The following is a 14,117-nucleotide window of genomic DNA, read 5'->3' as shown; positions in this document are numbered from 1 at the left end:
GTAAGTTAAAACAATGCAAAGATTACATTTGCAAATTCTTTAAACGAAAGAGGAAGAAAGACCGTGACAGAATGACTTATTCATGTAACATTTTTACACTTTTATTAAGCAAAAATTGTTTTATCAAAACAAGCTTTCACAAACAAGTGTGTTTTGTAATCATAAATGTCAGCTCAAGCATTAAAAGACAAAACAATAAAAGCTGTGTTCATGTTGGAGGTTTACCGCGAGGTAAATTAAACCAATACTGCGATCACTAACGTGTGTAAGGGTCGTTCTCTTTTGCTGAATTTTTGTTAAGTTGCACCTGAATTTGTAAAAACATTTAACGTCAGATCCAGACCTACAAATCTAACAAAATATCAAACACGCTGCTGTTTAAAACCCTCTGGAGATCCACATAGAATCTACATATCCCGTATAAATATGGATATAGTATTTTTTTTTAAATATATAGCAGCCCTCTCTCTCACTCTTTTTTACCCATTTAAAGCATGTAACAAACCGTTTACAAGGATAACTATATCGCCCACAAAAATAAAATAAATACTACTCAGGTGCCAGACATAAATACTCATTAGTCTGGGAAGCTTAATTCAGGTTCCACAAATACAGAATACAGTCTTAAAAGGCCCATTCAGACCAGAAACATCAGACAATTCACCGCAGGGTTGTGCAGCGGTGGGAGTGTCACTTAAATAGCCCGTTTGTGTGACGTACGGTTGTGTTCTTAAGTAGACTTTATATTTCACAATTATTGTTTTCTGATCGTTTATAGATCTTGACATTTCCAAACGCACTTAAAGGCGGCTTCATTTCACAGAGAAAGCGAGGAAGATAAGAAATGGCAGCAGTGGCCGGGCTTCTTTAAATTTCTAATGCTTAAAATAGTGTTTGATCAGTCGACCTTTTACAAATCTTCACAAAAATTTCCGAAAGCACTTAAAAAGGCGGCTTCATTTCACGGTGAAAGTGAGGAAGATAAGAAATGGCAGCAGTGGCAGGGCTTCTTTAAATTTCTAATGCTTAAAATAGTGTTTGATCAGTCGACCTTTTACAAAATCTTCACAGAATAACTTTTCTCTGAAATAGTCGATGCCGGTGAAACAATTTCAGTTTAGTACCGATTTTATTTTAGCCAAACTCAGGACGTTAATGTCTGCAGATTACTGAATGTGATCACCAGCTGCCTCTTCAGCTTTTTGACCTAAAACTAACGAACACAGTTTGAAAGCATCGCCAAATTGTGATGAAATTTCAACACAATAAAAATAACACGGATTTAAACATTTGACAACTTTTAACAATAACAATTGACTTTTTCCTGTATTCAGCCTTTTTCCCCTTTAAACCTTTTTACATATATCTTTTTGTAATTACACAACTAATATTCATTTTATCAGCCCCTGGCTGGAGTCTGAGTGTGTCGGGAAGATCCGGTTTGGATATAGTTAAGTGAAAAGGCAGCTGACAGTATGTCGATTTTACCAACTTTCTCTTGACTTGTTGTATAGCATTTACAGTGATTACTGATCTGCTCTCTACTCCAGCACGGTGCTCTTGGATACAAAGTTAAGTCCTTCCTCCTTCAGTCGGGCAAGTGTCGGCTCGTAGACGTCCTTCATCAACGGAACCACAATTCCCTTCGTACTGATTTCACCTGCAGAAAGAAAACACACAGATTTAGGTCCAAACTTCAGCAAATAATTACTACAAATTATTGAAAAAAAAAAAAAAAATACCCTACACCTTTTTCAACTTTCTAGGCAGCTACTGGTTTCAGTTCAATTTAGAACATACAGCAACACAGACTGATGAGAACATTAGCTTTGCAGACTTAAAGGATTAGCTAACATTAGCTTCACAGGCTGAAAAGTACAAACTGATTAACCATACGGACAAACGTAAGTTATCCTTATCAAGTTATCCTTACATACTAAAAGGACACACTAACGCTAGCTTCACAAAATGACAAATTAATGCCAATTTCACAACCTGACAAACTAGCGTTAGCTTCACAGACTTGCAAACTCATGTTAGCTTCACAACCTGACAAACTCACGTTAGCTTCACAGACTAAAAAGGATAGACTATTTTGAAAAGTTTTTTTAAAACCTGTACCTGGTTGGAGGTACACGTTTCCAAATATTCAGTGTAAAACACTAACATTTTTTTTCCATGTGCACTTAAATCAAATATACTGTATCATCAAGCGTCTCTTGGTTCTCCATACAGTGCAGTCAAGCTTTTGTAGTTATAAAAAAAATCGTATTAAACTTCATTATATTTAGTTTTGTGCGATTGGTATTCACACTTTTACAGTTTTTGTGTGTCATAGTTTTATTGTGTTTTTTATTTTTTTTGAGTTAGCATTTAATTCAGAAACAATTTTTCTGACTGATATCACTGACCATCAAGGACCATGCGAGCAGCAATGGCTGCTGGGTATCCTACAGTCTTGGCCATGGCGGAGAAGCCGCTGGGGTCCCCGTATACCACCAGGCTAATGTGTTTGGTCTCCAGCTCGCCAGTCGGGTGGCGAAGCCCAACGTCGTTCCTCAGGATGATCATGTCTCGCTCACCCTCACCTAAACCAGGGAGAGAAGTCATTAATAGTTTGTGTACTAGTACTACATTTGGTACTTGTGTTCTTCTAATTTGTGGTTATGAAAGGAGCTTGCGTCTCACCAAAGGAGAGTTTGGCTTCCAGATGTTTTGCCAGAGCAGCCAGCACGCTGTCGGCGTGAAGCGCCGACTCGTCGCTCAGCATTCCAAACCTGAACGCACGGAGACAGAAAAACACGACTTTTCCACACAATAGAATAACCTTCACAAAGCCGTTTCAAAAGGATTAGAAAACGACTCTGCTTTACAACCCTCGGCAGTGGCAGCCCACACATCCTTGGCTAAATCTAAAGAGATGAGCAGTTGCCTTTTGTCGCTGCTTTGCTGGTGAATTGAATAAATGAACAAGTCATTCAATTTGAGCTGCAAATACGTTGGCTTTTTAATCTTTTAACTGCACAAATGGAATGTTTCCAACAGTTCACTTTTACCGCCGGAGGAATCTACGCTTGAATGCCATCGTGGCCCCTTTACCTTCACCGCCAGCGGCAGCAGAACAATGCCGGCATGGAGCCTTGGTCTGAAGAGACCCCAGGAAAAGTTGATTTCAATTGAAGGGTGTGCACGCTACACCACTTCAGGCGTCCTCATTAAGGAGGGAAGCCAAAAATGTGCATGAAGAGGAGCAGCTTCAGCCTTGTTCTCAGCCCGCCATCCACAGCACCAACGCTAACTTTGAAGAGCAGCAGACGTCAGCATCTGCCTCATCCGCTCAGAAAAGCATCAGAAAAAAATGGACATCCGAAGAACTGGTTCAAAGTCGGGCTGCGCAATATAACGTTTCTTTATCGTCGATAAACTAGCGAAAAATCAACTGTTGCAATAAACAAGGCTACAAAAATATAAATATATAAAAAGAGGCTGCGACATATCGCAAAAGACATTCCAAGATTGTTTTTGTGTTAGTTGAAAGAAAATATCAGTAGAACACTGCACTTTAAAATGTAACTGTTATTCTTTTTTTAGTGGTGCCTTTTATATTCAACTCAATATTCATTTTGTTTAATAAAAGAAAATGATTTCCTTTCATTTGTTTTAAGTTAAACAAGCAATTTGTAGTATTTTAGCAGAATACAGAAAGTCGGACGAACCATCTGTCTATCACATTCGCCATCGTTGTTTTGTACTAACAAACACACCTAAGCCACGCCCGTAGCTGCCAGTAGCTCCTCCCCGGACGCCGATTGGTTCAGACACAAACGCTTTTACTTAAAGCCTGACAAGATGGATATTCGTGCGCTATGTGATCCGCCGATTATCGCGAGAATCCAGTTGCCGTGCACGGTAAAACTAACCGGGGACCAATCCTGAAATGCTGTTTTTTTTGTCTCTCACCATCTCAGGGTGTCCATCACAAAGTCGTCCTTTCCAATGCGTTCGTATACGGCCTCCTCAAAGGCATCGTGGGAAATAGAAGAGGACAATCCCATCTGCTTACAGAGAAGCGATTTCTAGATAGATAGATAGATGAAAATGAAATCCCCATAGCAGCCAGATACACTAAAACAATAAAATACAATAACAGGTACTATGTGAACAAAGTTAAAGATGACACTAAAATAAAGAAGCATAAATATACGAGAGAAGAGGACAGATCAGTTTCTCTTTGTACTGTGAGTCCTGCAAAATGATCACATTCAGACACTTCCAATCTCATGTGTTGTTTCCTATCTAAAATGTCTCTAAAGCTCTTCTTCAGCTCCTAGTATGTCTCCTAGCTCCACTAGAATTCCTAGTCCGTCTCCAAATTCTTCTTTACCCTTATCGCCTGTATTGTAAATCTCCTCTTGAAACACCTAGATCGTCTCCTTAAGCTCTTCCTTAGTTCCAAAACCCTCTCGTAGCTCCTCTTTAGGTCCTACTCTGTCTCCTAGCTCCTAGTCTGTCTCCTAGCTCATTCAAAACTCTTAGTAAGTCTTAAATCTCTTCTTCAGTTCCTAGACCGTCTCCTAGCTCCTCTTAACCTCCTGTATAGAGCATTTCAGCAACAGGGCAATAAAAAAGTAATCTGACCCCGCTAGATGGATCGCTTCGCATTTGCTCGGCCTATCCATCTGGGAACTTTCCGTTGGAGAACTTTTGGTAAGGGGCAAAAATACTGGTTAGCTGATTGGATAAACCATCTGTCTATCACCTATGTTGGTGATAGACGGGCCAAATCAACCAAACAGATCAACGAAGCGTATGAAAATACAACCACAAGCCCGCCCCTGCTGCTGCAGGCCAAGCATAGCTCGTTAGCTCAGCAAGCAAGCAGCATGTCGGTAAAGGATATTTGCCGTTTGTGTAACGAGAATTTAGGAATAAAAAGGCCCCATTTCAGGTTCCCGGACCATATTCCAAAAGAAGGATCCAAGAGAAAAAAAGCATTAGCGAGCGGCTAACAGAATTAGGGCTACCGCTGTCTGAAAATTCTGGTTAGCTGATTGGATAAACCATCTGTCTATCACCACCTAAACCTGCCTCAAAACCAACGCTGATTGGCCCGCTCGTTTGGCTAACGGCTCCAAATTTTCTCTATCTCAAGATGCCAGACTGATCTGGGAGAGGAGAACTGGAGCTCGCCAGATCAGGACGGTTTCACGAGGATAAATTCAAAGTGCTTTACATAAAAACTAGACAAGAAGAAGTAACAAGAAGACGTTACAGTGCAGTACAAGAAATTAAAAAGAGCAGTTAAAAAACTGTTACAGATATAAAAGCACATAAAATACAAGATTTGATGGTGCTAGCACGGGACAAGGTATAAGCTGTTGCTCTATACACGTAATCCACCCGCAATCCTTGCCGTTCCTAGAGCGGGCCGGTCCCACTGGTCTTACTTTTTAATTTCTCTTTATACAGCTATATACAAGGCACTTTTTGGACCTCGGGGAGCCAACTGATCAGTCCGACTGCTTTTTATGCGGTCGGTCGGCCGTCGGGTCGGTGTGTCAGAGCCTTAAAGCTCATAGACTCCTACACAGGGTCTTATCATTATCTCCTTAAGTGTCCTTAAACGCCTTCCTACACATGGAGATTAGACACGTTTAGAAATGCTCATGCTAGCAGATGAGCACTATTTCTTCATTTCTCTTTTCATCTCCCTTCCAATGTGTTTTCAGAAAGATAAAGTGGCAGGATTTAAAATTGCTAATCATGCTTTGATTTCTGATAAACACACCCTGAACTGGGTGTTTCTCTCACATCTCAAAAAGGGATAAATGAGGACTAACATCATCTGCTGTAAGCTGTGATCGGTGTCAGAGAGCCTTGGCTCACTGCAGCCTTTATGTTGACACGAAGCTATTGACATTTATAGCCTCTTCAGCAAAGCCACTTCCACGGTTGGAGGCTGAATGGATCCTCAGCGGAGGCTCTTACCCAGGAAACAGGACATGCAGTGGGCTGCAGGATGGGGCAGGGCTCACTGTTGATCAGGCCCAGTTTGACAAACCCGGTCATGGCCTTTGTGAAGCCCTGTGGGACAGAACAGGAGTCAGCAGTGACCACATTTACAGGGAGACTGCTTCGGTTTGCATTCACACCACACTTTGTCAAACACCAGGGTTAGGGTTAGCGTTGTAAACAAATGTCACGCTGTCGAAACGGCCGTCATTGGACAGAATATCCGAGTGAAACTCGCCGACACTTCTGGTCTCAGAAATATGGAGTAAATAATGGAGCAAAAAGAAAAGAAAATATTTTTTTTTTCTACAGTATATGACACTTGAAAGCATGAAAGCTGCGGACACAATCTTGACTCTGTGAACTCACACATACGTACACATTTTGCAAAATGTTTTGCATTGAATTCACATGAACTTTTTTAATAATTGCTTAAATATTTAAGTAATTTTTAAAAACCAACATGCCAAAACATGACTTAGTTCCTCTGTGTCAATTGTGAGGATTTGTTATTTTATATCATTTGCAGACTGAAAATACTGCGGTTTTTACACTTTGTTTCAGACAAATCAAAACATTTTAAGGCATCAACTTGGGTTGGGATGTAACATTTCTACCCATTTTCTGACATTTCATAGACAAAACAATTGACTACAACTTATTAGTTGAGAAAATAATCTGCACATCAATCAACAGTGAAAATAATTCTTCACCAACTTAAACAAAGGCTTGCCTCTGTGATTTCTTTACATTTTTTTAACAGGTTGCTGCAGAACAGCAGAAAACAAGCAGGCCAACTAGCTAAAGCTGAAACTTCCTACGATAAAAAGTGGTGAGTGAGTGAGTGAGTGAGTGAGTGAGTGAGTTGTACCTTGAAGCGCAGTGTTCCTCTGATCAGTGTGTGTGCTGTCTGGATGCCGTAAGGCTCGGCGTACGTTGTGCTGTCACGGTTTGGAAAGCCCTCCAGGTTGAAACCAGGAAGGAAATCCATCGGCATGCTGGACTCCATCAGAGACCCCCCAGCCGGGATGCTCACCACCTGGACAAAAACACAGACACACACACAGACAGACACAGACACACATGCAGTGAGTTTCTCCTGTTGATTTAAACACTGTAATTATAGGAAATTCTTTGCATATTAATAATTCCTGGGCCTCTGTACCTCGTTGTCTCGGAGGAAGATGGCGGGGCTGATGGTGTTGAGGAGCACGCCGTACGGACTCCAGCTGAATTTGTAGCGAAGAGGATTGTCCGAACACTCGGGAGCAGGGAGGCCTCCGCAGAACGAGCTGTAGGACTCCACCTGAACAACACCAGCATTTATATCGTCTATTTATTTTTCGTCAGTCACTTCACTGATTAATCTAGTTATTGTTTTTAAACTTCACTACGGTATTCTGAAATATATCTTAGACTTGTTTATTACTAACTTATCAGCCGACATTTACACTAAGGCCCTGTTCAGACTGCCGGCCCAAATTGGGTTTTTGGAATATCTAAATTGATTTTACAAAGTCTGGACGGCAAAAAACACATGAAATGTAATTTTATGCAAGTCGGACCCAATCTACAAAATCAGATCCTAACTTAGTTTAATCCCAGGTCAAAGGTCTTTTTCAGGTTGTGTTGAACTTTTCTGATTCAGGAAGAAAAAACACACACACACACACACACACACACACACACACACACACACACACACACACACACACACACGGGTCTATGTGGATTAGCCGGACTTTTTCTCCAAACAGGCCCGGTGGTGGTTTAGATGGACTACCCTTTCCTGAGGTCCTAGAGCTATGGGAGTTAGATTAAAACACTCAAAAAAAATTGAAAAAAATTCAGGTCACTTTAGACTTCAGATACACCCTTCAGAGCGTGATACACACCACCTTAAAACTATTGTGGTTTATAGAGACAGTTCTCCTTTTGAAAAATATGTGATTTATAAGGTCCAAACAAACATTATTGGGACTTTAAAGGGACAATGACGTCACTTAAATAACTTGGCCTCATTAACATAAATACACATTAACCTGACACCACCAAGCGTTAATGGGACTTAATTATTATTTTATTGTACAACTCAAATATCACCATTGTTAATTGGTGACACTGACTAACAGCCAGATAGGAGCCTGTAACAGCTTAACAATAGATTGTCACACAACACAAGTGTCATGACAATAACTGATTTTAGCTTTTTTGCTCAAATCTCATTCTTACCCAACTTCAAAAGACCCATGGTTGATCATAACAAAAATAAATTAATAAGATGTAAAAAATAAATAAAATAAGTGCTGGTTTACAGTTTGTTGTTATGATGGCCTCTTTGTATAATTCAACCTTATATTTTTGTACTGAACCTTTAAAATGGCATTATTACAACCTATAACAGGCTGATAACTTGTAACACAAGAGCCACACTTTTTAAAACATTAACACATACAGAAAAACACTACCACAACTGTCAGTGTTTTTTAAATCTTTTCTTTTTGTGACTGCCTCTTTGCAGTTATTCCTCTATTTCTAACAAAGTCCCTTATATTTTGCACTGTTCTTTGTGCCAACACGGGATCTTCCACCAGTTTGCAGTGACTGCATTCAGTTTTGGTGGCCAGTTTCCCCCTGCTTATATGATCTTTGAAGTGTCGCATTACACTGCAGCGACCTCAGCCTTAGACCACACTTTCTTTGCCACTCTTCTGGATCCATGTTCTTTATCAGCATAATTCCCTGGAACATAGGCAAACAAGAAAAAGATATATCACAAACAAAATGTGTTTTTTTCTTAATAATTCACTTTGGATATCAGTTAACTGCTCACTTGATGTGATTTCACCAACTTTACTAGCCCACATTAGAGTGTGGACAATATGGCGTGTATTAAAGTCATCAGCATTAAAACATTTTTAGAATGTCTTTGCTGTTCATCGGTTTAAGTGGCTAAACCTTTTGATATATGAATTAATTTAAGTACAGTTAGTAATACTACAATTAGTAACATGTCTTAAGTTATTTTGGCATTGTACAACACAATCGTATTTTAAATGAAACAAAGACTAGGGGTTTAAGGTCTGATTCTCAGTATAAATCTGATTTCATAGGGTTAGCTAAATAGTGTAGGAACTTGGTCTGAAAGTTTAGTCTTGATATTGAAACCTAACACATAAAGTACGTAACAATCAGCCTAATACTACTTTTTAACCTCTTAGTCTTCCAGATTTTGTGACTCATTAATTTTGAGTCTTTTAACCAATTTGCCAAAAGAGAATTAATAGAACATACTCATGGGCATCAAGAGAACATATGAAGAGAAGGAGGTAACTTTACTTTTATCTCAAATTCACTATACATTTTCTGATTATAAATTAAGTGTATTTGCTCCCTTGCAGACAAGATGTTTTGTACAAATGCAGTACAATTAAATTTAGGGCTATTTATTTATATCCCTTTCTTTAAGATTACTCTTGCATTTTGATAGTTGAAAACTTCAGACAGGAAACATCACAGAGATGTGCATAAATATCCTTAGGCCGGTTACACACTGCAGGCGTGGCGTGAGCGGGCGTTTCTGTTGCATGTCAGCTGCGTGGATTTTGTCTGTCTTTCCCCACCAGGAAGGTGTCTGACCCCATTGATAAAATGAAATACCATGTTAAACATAAATATTGATACTGATTTGATTAAAGCAAAGACAACGTCGGCAATATTGAAGGCAAAATAGGCTACAGAATATTTCGTTTAGTATTGACAGGTGCAATACTAGAAAATTGATTAAAAACATTTTACATTCATATAGGCCTAGGCCTATCTGCATTTATATCAAAACCTAGAGGCTTTCAAACATCAACATGTCATTTGTTAATATGGATTTGTGTCTAAATGACATATAAACATCTTTTCCTATTCTATTTTGCCTGGAAACGCTTCCAACACGCTCGCGTATCGCGCGAAAAATAGGCGTTGGTTCTATTTCTAGCATGCACACATCTCAGACGCTGCGTCTCGAGCGCGCCTGAGACGCGGCGTCTCACGCAGGCAGTGTGTAAGCTCTAACCTGTTACCATGGGAGCTGAAATATAAACGGACACGCCCACGCGGCTGACACGCCGCGTGTGGCGTCCAGTGTGTAACCGGCCTTAGATGGAATCCAACTGTGGATGGTGCAGTTTTGTGGCATGTGTAGAATACACTGCAAAGTAATTTATGTAATAGTTATTATTTTTATTATTATTTAATTATAAATTATACTTAATTTTATTCTTTTTAAAATGGTATGACTTTTTATTTAGGTCTTTCTTCCTTTCATACCTGGCCTAAAAAGGATGTATCTTATTCAAAGCACATTAAGGTGCTTCACAATTCACCATGGTGCCCATGCCTTCGCTCTCCTGACACTGATGTAACTTTGTTTATTTTGTTATTGTGCATCTTACACACACAGCTTGTGTGTGACAGTAAGATACAGCAGGGAAGAACTTCTGGACATTGGCAATGTTCAACACAAGCTTACAACACTGCCTCTTGAACTTTAACTTTCTCCTACGCCTGAACCAAGCCAACTCCAGCCGGCAGGACACAGCAACACCGGTGCGCCCACAACGGGGACGAGGCAAGAGAGGTGGGCTACATGCTAGGCTGAGCTACAGGACCATACTAGCTAATGTCCGTTCTCTTGACAAATAAGCTGAGAACTAGGACTACAACTCAGCGTGAGATAAGGGAATGTTGTGCTCTTATTCTCACTGAGATCTGGCTCTCTGACAGCACGCCAAACTCGAAGAATACCAGGGGAGGCGGCATGTGTACATTAACAACTGATGGTGTGGGAATGTTCAGATTGTTGAAAAGCACGGTTCATCGGACATTGAACTTTTAATGCTAAAGTGCAGGCCCTTCTCTTTATCTTTATCTCCCAAGCGAGTTCAGCGCTGTGCCTCTGCTCGATGGGGATGCTACAGGACCTCATCAGCAAGCTGGAGACTGCACACCCAGATGCTGTCCTTCATCGTGGCTGGTGATTTTAACTACTACAACCTCAGGGGCGTCCTACCAAAGTACCATCAACAGATGAGCTTTCCTTTGATGGAGTAGAATACTCTTGACCAAGTGTACAGCAACGTGAAGAACGCCTACAAGGCTGTGCCTCACCTGCACTTTGGACTATCAGTCCACATCTCAGTGTTCCTCTAGCCAGCCTACAGGCAACTCCTCAAACGAATGAAGGATCTGAACTAGTGCTTCAGGACTGCTTTAACAGTACAGACCGTGGTGGGTTTAAAACTCCTGCTCTGAGAGGGGACTGTACTGTGGACCTAAAGGAATATGCTGCAGCTGTAACTGGCTACATTTGCAGAAAATTATCCCCACTAAACGTTGCAAGACCTACCCCAACGACAAACCCTGGATTAACTGAAGTGTGGTCCATGCTATGTATGCGCGCTCTGCTGCATGTGTCTCGGGTGACACGGAGGACTAGAAAAAAGGCCAGATATGACCTGCGTAGATCAATCAAACAGGCCAATAGACAATACAGACTGAAGCTGGAGGGATATTACACCACTGCTGATCCGGGAGCATGTGGCAAGGTCTGCAACACATCACAAACTGCAAACAGAAAACAAACCGCTCACTTCGAAGCCCTCAACACCAGCTGAAAGGGAGGGACTATGGCCAACAAGGGCATACTGGACACACCACTCTGTGTCACTGTGTCACCACTCGGTCCCCACCAGCTTCAAGTCCACCACCATCGTGCCCGTCACAAAGGACACTGTGACTTGTCTGAATGACTATCGGCACCTTAATTGTAACTGTGTGGCACAGAGCACCTTATTCAACTCAGGTTTTTTTTTTCTTTTTAATTCCAACTTAGGTTTATTGTACACTGGAAGTTATATTTAAATTTTATATTTTATTCTATTTGTGTTGTGCATTTGTCTTATTATTGAACTGTTCTGTTAAGGGAGTTGGGTAAAGTAAGAATTCGTATGGTATAAACCACTGTGTTGTGACAATAAACCTCTTGAATCTGAATCTTACCTTCAGAGGGAGGTACACTCTCATTTACTGTGGACGACACAAAAGGACACTGATCCTGTTGAACACAAAATTTCACAAAAGTTACCTTTGTCCCAGGAAAAATACATTTTATCAGCAGTGACTGTGAAGTGAGTTAACATACCAAAGCCTCCAATGTCATGGTCTTGCTCTGTGGTTGTAGAGTCAAAATCCACAGGCTCCACAGTTCCAAACTCTGATGCTGTGACTTCTGTGTTGCCGTTATCAGAATCGCTCCCACTATCTTCAGCGTCACTTAACGCAATCTCATCTGGAAAATGGCATTAGTAAAACTCACATAAATAGCTGGACATACGTGGTTGAAATAGCCACATCAAATAAAAAGACCTAGGGAAAAGATAGTAGGCCTGTGGTTTTGTACTTGCCACTTTTTTGCAAAGTAACTATTTTTACTTGAGTAGTTTTGAGCTATTATACCTGTGTTTATGTTTAATGTGGTCCATGAGCACATAAGATAGAACAATCCATGTACAAATGATTACACAATATGATATTATGTTAATATTTAACGTAATTCGACTGCACCTCCACAAACATAAGTTTGAATTACTGTCCAGCCATACTGTATTTTTATGCTTATATTTCTGAATAGTAGTCCTCAACTCATATTTGGACATGAAAGGTGATTTTTTTCTTGGAAAAGGATGTTGACTACGCCAAGTCTAGAGGTTTATAAATTAACATATCAAGGAAAAAACAAACACTCAGATAATATCTACAAGGGCTAATTTCTATACAAACCTTCAATTTCAATATCATCCAGTGACTTCCCCTGCATGCTGGAAAGGTGTCCTTTCTCCATTGACAAAAAGCAGTTTGGAAATCTTAGCCAGTTGTGTTGTGGGAACTGGTAATCTGTAGAAGTCGCGGTGAACACGGATGTCGTGACCCAGGAAATCTGCAACCTGATCAAGTTCATTGTTTTTAAATTAAGGACTTGTGAGAGTGTGGCAACATGTTTCCTGAGTTGTGTTGACCTGAGGTACTCGGGTGCTTTGCTCCACACTGGTTTTGCATGAACACGCAAACAGTCCTGTCCTCTGTAGTGGCTCATTGACGTTGGTCTTGCAAACAGGAAGACATTTGTGGCACAAACGCCACATTCAGTTCTTCTACTGGCAAGTAGTGACAAAGCATCCACCACCCTTGGTGTGAGCAGAACTGCAACCTTTCTGCCCCTTTTCCCCAGGATTTCAATTCGGCTGAAATAGTTGCAGAGCTTCTGTTCAGTCTTAGACAACCCCATGGCAACATCTTCATGGAGCTTTGTGTTGTCCCTTTCATGAAAACTTTTGAGGCGCATTTTTGAAACTTCCCCAGCACGTCTTGATTGAACACAATGATTTGTGCAAGTGTGAGTTTTGCAAGTTGAGCATAGTTCTGAGTGGTGGCCTCTTCCTTCAAGCTGCAGAAGGCACTTTCTGCAGATTTCTCAAGGTACTGATGAAGGATCTGAACATCTTCAGTGAAGGGCAATGTTGATGGTTTGTTGTATTTTGCATCGCTCAGTGTGTTCAGGGCACTGTGAGACACCAACTCAGACCACCTGAGGTGTACAACTTCTTGAATGTGTCAGTGTACCTGATCAACTCTTCATCTTCTGCCATGAGTGCCCTACAATGAATAATGTCAGCAATTTTCTGCAGTGTATGCCCCAGTTTCAACGCAAGGCTTGGTTTCTGGTACAAGTGTTTTTCTTCATCAAAACCTGAAACTTTCTTTACTGCTTGCACAACTCTCTGGAAGTTAGCAGGTTTAACAGCCTCCTCTAGGTTATGTACTGAGAATTCTGTACGCAGGCATAACAACAAACGCCCCACTTCACGGAGCTTCTGTCGAATGTATTCATATTTTGTAGGGTCTTGTCCATGTTTGTTGTAGAGTGACTGGGCAAACTGAATGATAGAGAGGTCATTTCGCACAACTGAGGCCACCTCATCTTGTTTCATGACATAAGGAGCTTCCACACTCCACTTGGAGATCTGCTGACAGAATGTAGACTCCAGAGCTACAGC

At 40.7% G+C, this 14,117-nt stretch overlaps 1 protein-coding gene across 3 annotated transcripts in view; it reads right to left on the bottom strand.

Moving 5' to 3' along the window:
- Nucleotides 1-79: 79 nt before the first annotated feature.
- aass (aminoadipate-semialdehyde synthase) overlaps nucleotides 80-14,117 on the bottom strand; it is a 55,069-nt gene continuing 41,031 nt past the window's right edge. For 2 of the 3 annotated variants that reach the window (XM_028584324.1, XM_028584323.1), the window contains exons 18-24: nucleotides 7,178-7,318; nucleotides 6,884-7,051; nucleotides 5,989-6,084; nucleotides 3,961-4,076; nucleotides 2,689-2,777; nucleotides 2,412-2,588; nucleotides 80-1,660 (exon numbers count right to left, since the gene is read on the bottom strand). In XM_028584324.1, the coding sequence (XP_028440125.1) occupies nucleotides 1,542-1,660; nucleotides 2,412-2,588; nucleotides 2,689-2,777; nucleotides 3,961-4,076; nucleotides 5,989-6,084; nucleotides 6,884-7,051; nucleotides 7,178-7,318 (906 nt within the window). In that variant the 3' untranslated portion in view covers nucleotides 80-1,541. The remainder of the gene's footprint in view (nucleotides 1,661-2,411; nucleotides 2,589-2,688; nucleotides 2,778-3,960; nucleotides 4,077-5,988; nucleotides 6,085-6,883; nucleotides 7,052-7,177; nucleotides 7,319-14,117) is intronic. The other variant, XR_003693129.1, reaches the window with a different exon arrangement.

This window comes from Perca flavescens, chromosome 8 (assembly GCF_004354835.1).
Source record: "Perca flavescens isolate YP-PL-M2 chromosome 8, PFLA_1.0, whole genome shotgun sequence".
Lineage (NCBI taxonomy): Eukaryota > Metazoa > Chordata > Actinopteri > Perciformes > Percidae > Perca > Perca flavescens.
Note: the sequence above shows the minus strand (reverse complement) of the source record. Positions and strands in the feature narration are given on the sequence as shown.